The 8,733-nt window shown below is 37.7% G+C and overlaps 2 protein-coding genes across 4 annotated transcripts in view; both read right to left on the bottom strand.

The window, feature by feature from the left end:
* Positions 1-40: 40 nt before the first annotated feature.
* LOC123876844 (tRNA pseudouridine synthase A) lies at positions 41-8,221 on the bottom strand. 2 transcript variants are annotated; one of them, XM_045923218.1, is made up of 9 exons: positions 8,039-8,221; positions 7,485-7,596; positions 6,739-6,897; positions 5,998-6,164; positions 4,945-5,215; positions 4,364-4,463; positions 3,368-3,523; positions 2,687-2,831; positions 41-742 (listed from the first exon to the last, which is right to left on the bottom strand). In XM_045923218.1, the coding sequence occupies exons 1-9, from the start codon at positions 8,115-8,117 to the stop codon at positions 333-335; spliced, it is 1,599 nt and encodes a 532-aa protein (XP_045779174.1). In that variant the 5' UTR covers positions 8,118-8,221; the 3' UTR covers positions 41-332. The 2 variants fall into 2 exon arrangements, with proteins under 2 accessions (XP_045779174.1, XP_045779176.1); XM_045923220.1 differs by having other exon boundaries at positions 8,120-8,220.
* LOC123876846 (cyclin-J-like) overlaps positions 4,827-8,733 on the bottom strand; it is a 42,127-nt gene continuing 38,220 nt past the window's right edge. Inside the window, exon 8 of one of the 2 annotated variants that reach the window (XR_006798436.1) lies at positions 4,827-4,884. The gene's annotated coding sequence lies outside the window, so the exon portion shown is untranslated. The remainder of the gene's footprint in view (positions 4,885-8,733) is intronic. The other variant, XR_006798437.1, reaches the window with a different exon arrangement.

Here is an 8,733-nt window from a genome sequence, read left to right as displayed (position 1 = left end):
AAAAAAATATTAATTCAATTTCCTTATTAAAGTCAAGTGGTAAAATAAATTATATATAGGCGCAGCCTTTATTTAACTATACTTAGAATAAAATTATCACTTACTAAGACTCTCTCGATACACTGAATTTATGTTTAAAGTAATGTCTATAATACGTGTCTTCAATTTCACGTCCCTTGTAGACGCAAAGAACGATGGATGTGGGGGGTTCCAAGGCACTACAAAAGCGACCTCTCACCGTAAAGGGTAGCGTTAAGAGACCCCAAATAGCTGGGCAGACAGTTGAGTCCCAATTAAAAAGCTTAAATCCAAACACATTATAAGATTTTATCTTATTTCTGTGTTGCCACTTCACATTCTGCATCATTTAATTCTATTTTTTCATTCTTTTCAGGTGTGGCTACATCTATCAATTTTTCTGCATCTCTATGACTATCTTTAACATCTTGAATATCTTTAGTTCTGTCATCTTTAATTGTATTATTCTCTTCAATGTTTCTTGTTATATCTTTCAGTTCATCAGCTTTAATATCTTTAGATGCATTATTGTCTTCTATATCTTGTGTTACACCGTTTACTTCATCTCCTTTAAAATCTTTGCTTGTGTTGTCATCGCCGTCATCACAGATGTCATCATTGTCGTCGTCGTCATCACCGCCAGTGTCACCGATGTCATTTTTGTCATCAGGGACGTCATCGGAAGGTTCAAAGGAATGCCTCTTGATTTTCTCGAGCCACAAACCTGTTAGATAAGAACATTTCATCATCATCATCATCATAATTATCGTCAACCGATAGACGCGCAAGGTGGACATAGGTATTTGTTGGGACTTGCACACGACGCGGTCTTGCGCCGCCGCCATTCAGCGGCTCCCTGCGACTCGTTTGATGTCGCCTATCCATCTAGTAGGGGGTCTACCAACATTGCACCTTCCGGTGTGAGGTTTCCAGCTTGGGACTCCAACGTATCTCAGTTTCGTTATAGGTGTCACAGATAGTCCTCTGTGCAGGGCCTGCATAGGGCGATGAAACACCGACGCACGTGCTCCTGGAGTGCACGGGCGTGGCAGAACAACGAGAACGCCATTTAGGATCCCCAACCTCACTTCATAAAGCCCTCGGCAACCTGGGCGGTCTACTCGGCTTCTGGAGCGAGCTTGGTTAAACGTTTAAGTGCGGAAACCAGCCCAGAAGGAAGAACGAAAGAAAGAAGTATATCAGTTTTTCGAACTATGTGCCCTGCCCATTGCCACGTCAGCTTCGCAACCCGTTGAGTTTTTTTTTTAATCTAATGAGTTTTCTTAAGCGACATTTGTAATTATCTCTAACAACAAGCAACCTGGCTTCTGTTTTTAAATATGGAAAAATAGTGTTTAGGGCAGAAAAATTAGGTAAGTATACCGCATGAGTAGAGTTAAATAAATGAAGTGTAGGATATAGTAATTAATCAATAAAAGACTAATTTATGTGCAAAGCTGTCATTGTAGGTGCATAAGACGGGTCTGCCCGCGAAATTCAAATTTAATTTGGTTTTTCGCAATTTGTAAACTAATACGACAAAGTAAGCTTTAATGGCACTTTGATTGCGCCAATGGCAGTATCATCCTCAGAGGTTTATATAAAAATCTTTACTTGAAAGGGTCCAGTTTAAGAAATTAGTTATAGTATCGACTAATTTGTGAGTAACTCATGTCAAAATCATTATTTTGACTAATTTTTTGAACTAAACACTTTCAAGTAAAGATTTTTATGTAATCCTGTGAAGATGATACCGCCATTGTTGGAATTAAAATACCATAAGCCTCCTCTGTCGTATTTTACTTTATTTTAAGGCATAAATTTTGTACATTGTAAACTTTTTTATTGTTTAATAATAATAATTTTTTATTTCTTTTGGCACAAGTTGTGACACCTAATTAATAAGTTATATATGTCGGCGCGCGGGGCTGGCAGCTGGTATCAGATAGCACCTTGCCCAACTCATGGGACTGCTTTTGCTATGTTAGCGTGTTCAACTTGTCACGAAGCAAAGTACAAAGAGATCATTGTTTTCATTATGAGCGACGGTGACGTGGTTACCATGCCATCGAACGTGGCCTGGGGTCGGTTTGTTTATCTAATGGGAAAGCTTACATTACAAGCTGAGAGCATGAAGCTCGCAGTCAAATTCTGACCTCTATACCGAATGAGCGCGACCCGCGGGGACTCGTTATTCGCTCTATTAATTAAACTTAATGAAATCATGACAAAGACTTTTAAACGCAGATTATAACGTGGCCATTTGATTAAGAACGTAGTGACTAGTGATTAGTGAACGATATCGTTAAATAAGACTCTTTAGTCATTTCATTACACCTAGTTACTGTATTTGCCTCGCGCGTTTCCTTTGCCCACAAAAGATAGACGAACTAAGCTAGAACCTAGCCTTCTTGATGACGATCGTGAGCCGCTCGCTCCGACATATATTTAATAATGTGTGTGTGTACTGTGTATATATATAGATTTAAGAATGTATTAATATTATAATTTTCTGGTGTCCTAATAAATAAATAAATTTACAAATTGGCAAAAACGAAATTAAATTTGAAATTCGCGGGCAGACCCGTGTCATGCACCTTAATATATGTTGGATATTCGGATTCTCCCACGGAGGATACTGGACTGAAATTATGAATGAGTGACTTACCCATGGAATTGCCCTCGATCTCCCCCTGGATGATGTAGGGGAATATTCGGTCGCGTTTGAACGTCTCCACCGCTTCGTCCTCCGCGTCCCACGTCAAGCTGTCATGGCTGCCTTTGAACTTAGCGTCGTATCTCTCGTAGTGCACCTGAAACATCATCGTCATCAACCCCTGCCAACTCACCACCAAATTGTTATAGTTTTGGATTTAACTGTTTTTGATGTTTTATTTTAAGAGAGAGAGACCACAGACAATAATGACACAGACAATAGACAATACATAACATTCTGCTTAAGTGACTTTACACGACAATAATGGTGACTTTATACAACATAGTTTGTTTTTAACCCCCGATCCAAAAAGAGGGGTGTCATAAGTTTGACGGGTGTATATGTGTATCTGTCTGTGGCATCGTAGCTCCTAAACTAATGAACCGATTTTGATCTAGTTTTTTTTTGTTCGAAAGGTGGCTTGATCGAGAGTGTACTTAGCTATAATCCAAGAAAATCAGTTCAGCCGTTTGAAAGTTATCAGCTCTTTTCTAGTTACTGTAACCTTCACTTGTCGGGGGTGTTATAAATTTTTAATTTCCACTTGTTAGTTTGTTGTTGTTAGTAACAATGGGGCTGACATATAGGTAACATATGAAAGCCCCATAAAAAATCAGATTAAAAAATAATCACCTTGTCAAGCAGTAAACCCAAGCCGGGGGCGGTGGGAATCATGACCTTATCCTTTCCAAACACTTTCTCCATCATGCCCATATCTGTCTGTCCACGTACCACAGCTATCATCAAACCCACCATCTTCCTGATCTGATGCAGCATGAAGCTCTGACCCTGGAACACAAACTTAGGTTAGTTAGCTGTGATAGCCTAGTGGTTAGGACATCACGAGGTCGCGGGTTCGATCGGGCAAACACCTCTAGTTATGTGTGTTTGAAGTAATTAAATATCACTTGCTTTAAGGGTGAAGGAAAACATAGTGAGGAAATCGTGCAATAATGGACTTATTAAGTCATGTGCAATAATAGATTAAAACTTGCTCAATATTATTTTATGGGTTGTGCACCTTAAAGCCTGTTTTTAAAAACTCAGAACTCCAAATAATGGACCAAAATGCGAACAACAGACAAAATAAGGCTAGAGTAAAAGAAAAACTCTTTATCTAATATAATAATCTAAATACATATATGAAAGGAAAGGCTGGCTAACTGACTAACTGCTCTAACAACACACAGCTCAAACTACTGGACGGATCGGGCTGTGGCATGCAGATAGCTATTATGATGTAGAACATCTGCTAAGAAAGGATTTTTGAAAATTCAACCCCTAAAGGGGTAGAATAGGGGTTGGAATTTGTGTAGTCCACGCGGACATAAGTTAGTAGAATAATAACTCTGAACTCTAGTCTGAAATGAATCACACTAATATTATAAATGCGAAAGTTTGTGTGTATGTTTGTTACTCCTTCACGCAAAAAACTACTGGACGGATTTGACTGAAATTCGGAATGGAGATAGATAATATCCTGGATTAGCACATAGGCTACTTTTATCTCGGAAAACCAAAGAGTTCCCACGGGATTCCGAAAAACCTAAATCCACGCGAACGAAGTCGCGGGCGTCAGCTAGTTATGGATAAAATTAAGAGTAAAAGCTGTTGTAAGAAAAAACTCACCTTAACTAATAACTCAGCAAACTCCATTTCAGACTCAATAAATACTCTTTCCAAACTGAAGCTCATCATGTACCTTAGAGACGACGGATCTTGGTAGTGCCTACAAATAAAAAATATTTTATTTACAAAAAAACCGACCAAGTGCGAGTCAGACTCGCGCACTGAGGGTTCCGTACTTGGGTATTTTTTCCAACATTATACATGATAAATCAAGAACTTTTATACATAAAAATAAATAAAAATCTGGTATTAGTTATCTTACTTTGAAAATTTAAACACATTTTAATTTTTTTTTAAATGATGTAACCACACTATCGCGGTTTTCGGATTTATTCCTGTACTTGTGCTATAAGACCTACCTACCTGTCAAATTTCATGAGTCTAGGTCAACGGGAAGTACCCTATAGGTTTGTTGAGACACACGACGGACAGACAGACGGACAGACAGACAGACAGACAGACACAACAAAGTGATCCTATAAGCGTTCCGTTTTTCGTTTTGAGGTACGGAACCCTAAAAGCTATTTACTATACATAAATATAATAATATGTATTTTTTTAAAGAAAAAAAAAATACTTACTTCTTTTCCGTAAAATTGTGATAACTTTTAGTCCCTCTATAAACACTAAGCACTTCATTCACTTTAGTCATCTTTTCTGCAGATATCCTGTAAGTCTTTCTCTCTGTCTCGCTCAGACTCGGCTCGAATACATAGGTGGGAAGAGTGTAGCTATATGTCCGAGCATTGCACTTTGATTTCGAGTTGAATTTGTTGGTTGCTCGCTTTATACCAAACACTTTTATACATGGGGGGAGTCTGCTATTTATTTCATCTATGTTCACTTCAAGAGCTAAAACAAATGAAATGAATTTATTTTTCATATAGGACAGTATATTGTGTCACTTATGTCATGACACTACCATTGATTCGGAAAGTAGATTCTAAGGAGAAGAGCCAGCAAGAAACTCAGCAGTTGCTCTTTTTAAGTGCGTGACTCGCGCACCGAGAGTTCCGTACTAGTCGTATTTTTTCAACATTTTGCACGTTATATCAAAAACTATTACGCATAAAAATAAATAAAAATCAGTTTTAAAATGTACAGGTAAAGCCCTTTCATATGATACCCTACTTGATGTAGTTATCTTACTTTGAGAATTGAAAATACAAATTATTTGTTCATGAACACATTTTAATTTTTTTGTGATGTAACCACAAATTCACAGTTTTCGGAATTTTTTCCTTTAGTTGTGCTATAAGACCTACTTACCTGCCTAATTTCATGATTCTAGGTCAACTGGAAGTACCCTATAGGTTTTCTTGACAAACACAACAGACGGACAGATGGACAAACAAACAATAAAGTGATCCTTCTTTCTTTCTATCTTCTCCCTGGGCTGATTTCCGCACTTAAACGTTTCCGTCTGTTGTGTGTGCATTGCCCTTCCCCGCCGAAGTCTGCACTCCAGCCATCCAAGCTTGCTCCAGAAACTGAATAGGCCACCAAGGTTGCAGAGGGTTTCATAAAGTGAGGTTAGGATCCTATAAGGGTTCTGTGTTTCCTTTTGAGGTACAGAACCCTAAAAATGTAAATATGCAAAACCAGCAATGTAACTATTACTTTAATATACTAACGTAGTTTAAGAGAGACAACCTGCCTGGCAGCCGACACTCCTTTGTCCGTCCGGGAGCTCCTCTGGAACTGCGCATTCTGCTGGTTAGTGAAATCCTCCTCTGTTATGTACTTGGCATCAAACAGGGCTTTCAATAGGTCTTCTTCTATAGTTGGAACACCAGGGTTCCTACAAGAATAGTGAGCAAATGACCAGGCGGTAATCACTTATGATGATAAGTGATTACCGCCACCTACGACGACGTCCCTGGCGCAGTGATCTTATGAATGGGAGGTACAGGTTTTGATCCCAGGCAGAAGCAATTTGAGAATTTATCTTCTAAATTGTCTTTGGTCTGGTCTGGTCTGGTGGGATGCTTCGGCAGTGGCTCGTTACCATTCTACCGGCAAAGCAGTGCTGCCAAGTGATTTAGTGTTGATTTACCGATTCTTTCACAAAAAGTAAAGTTTAGTGGGGTTTATATAAATTTTTAAACAACTGTGACATGGACAGATAGCCAATTAAACATAACTATAATAAGGGTTCCCTGTTTTTACTATGGACCCTTAAGAATACTGGAATAGATGGATGAAGTGCGCTCCATCTTAGGCTGCATCATCACTTGCAAGCAGTCCCTATTAATCTTAGTTATTAAACCCTCCTATTACACCTACTGTTCTTCTTTTCTTCTCTATGGCTCTTTGTACTGTGGCTTTGTATTCTGCAATAACACACCTAGTCTATAAATTAGAAAAATACTTACCTTTGCATTCCGTAGTAGTCAACACCGCAGTAACCAAGCAACATGGCTACTTTCTTCCTCTTGATCCTTTCAAATGGTTTGTCACACACTTTCTTCTCCCCACTTGCGTCATTCTCTTTTCTCCCATCCCCAGAGTCCTCCCACTGGCGTTTTAGAAACCTGTGTGATTAGTCCACCCATAGTAAATCATAATAATCTTTACTAAATAAATATAGATGACTATGAATGTACCAAACATCAAAATCAGTAAAATGGATAGGCCAGGAAAAGTTTGCAGCTCTTATTATACTTCCATATTTGTAATATTATATTATGAATATAAATAGATGCAAAAGTGTCTGTCTGTCTGTTACCTTTTCGCAGCTTATTAGACCTCAGCCTCCTATTCTAGAATATATAATATATAGTAACAAATCGAGTTCATATGTAGCCATGGAATTGAAAAAAAAAATAGAAGTTAGACTGTGATCTCACCTGAATAGAATAGAATAGAATAGAATAGATTTTTATTCAAATAAACTTTTACAAGTGCTTTTGAATCGTCAAATAATTTACCACTGGTTCGGAATGCTGTTCCTACCGAGAAGAACCAGCAAGAAACTCGGCGGTTGCTCTTTTCAATGGTAATGGTACCTGATGGTAAGTGATGATGGAAGAGGGCTTGCTTGGAAGCAATGTGGCTGTTTATTACACCCATACGCCTAATAATAATGATGAGGTACAGAATAGTAGGCCAATTGTCTTACCTGCGTTTGTATCTCGTGTGCTTTTTGTCCTGTACTAATTCCTCTTTGGTGTCACTTTCATCTTTTCTGTCTTTCACTACTTCCATTACAGCTATCGATCTTATTTGTAGGCCTGAAATGAAGAAACAACCTTTTTAAATCACCTTGAGACTTGAAAAATTCTATCTCTGTGTGGACAGCCCTTTGCAAAGCCAAAATATGTGCTTACTAAAGTAGGTAAGTACTTTTTATTATTATTTTGTAAACGAATTAGCACACAAGTTTTTCTTCCCCTGAAGAGCGTCTAATCTAATTCTAATCTAGTAAGTATGTATTTTATTTTGGAAATTTTTCTTCATGGATGCGTATAAATATTTGCCAATGGCTGGCGGTTGGCTGGCGTATATTTTGATTCCACGTATAGGTAATATCATTAACCTTTAGTAAAATATTGTGCAATTTTGAACAAAATACATCAATATCATTGATAAACAATAATATAAGCATGCCATTTCGGTGAAATAGCGAAACATGAAACAAGCACGTGGTAAAATTCGGTTTATCATAATTCGTACCTGATCTGGATAAAATAGAAGGTCGAGGTAATCTCTGCCTAACTGAATTAACAAGCAACTTAAATAATTGAACTGACATACCTAAAATGTAAAATTATTTAGTAGAAATTAAAAACTAAAAATTTCGATCTGCTTGATTTTTGTTGCCAGGCGCCATTTTGTTTGCCTGCTTCTCTGTAATTTTGCTTGTTTTTAGAGCTGTAGCGAACCGTATGTATTCGTTACTGAGTAACGGGTGCGCCATCTAGTACCGAGTACCGAATCGTTACTCACAAATGCATCTCGTTACTCGCACTTTTTCGTCGTATGACCGTTCCTATGGTTCCTGCACTGTTTCGGTTCACGCAAGTACCGTAGATACGTGTATTGAAACGTTTGCTAACCGTATGTTTTACGGGCAGGCGCGCTCATTCGGTGAATTTAAAAACGTACGTTACAAAGGCCGATGTTTGTTTAGTTTATTGTTAAAATTTTAAAAACGTATGATTCTGTTATGGTATCGTTCAAATAACCATATTATGAGCTTAATAATGAGACAGTTATTTGGAAATTACAGACAGATACTCTAATTTTATGTAATAGTATAGATATTTAACATAAGCTCAAGCTCAAGGTTAAAAATTTTAATATTTTAGTAGATTCCGTCAACAGTTCATTTATAGTTCTACACTTATTAAATCATACTAAATTGAGAA

This window comes from Maniola jurtina, chromosome 22 (genome assembly GCF_905333055.1).
Source record: "Maniola jurtina chromosome 22, ilManJurt1.1, whole genome shotgun sequence".
In the NCBI taxonomy this organism is placed as follows: Eukaryota; Metazoa; Arthropoda; class Insecta; order Lepidoptera; family Nymphalidae; genus Maniola; species Maniola jurtina.
This window is presented reverse-complemented; position numbering and strand designations above follow the sequence as displayed.

Coding starts and splice junctions, on each gene's coding strand:
- LOC123876844 (XM_045923218.1), bottom strand. CDS start 8,117: ATGTCAGTTCAATTATTTAAGTTGCTTGTTAATTCAGTTAGGCAGAGA. Junction 7,597..8,038: donor TTCTATTTTATCCAGATCAG/GTACGAATTATG, acceptor TCTTCATTTCAG/GCCTACAAATAAGATCGATA. Junction 6,898..7,484: donor CACACGAGATACAAACGCAG/GTAAGACAATTG, acceptor CTAATCACACAG/GTTTCTAAAACGCCAGTGGG.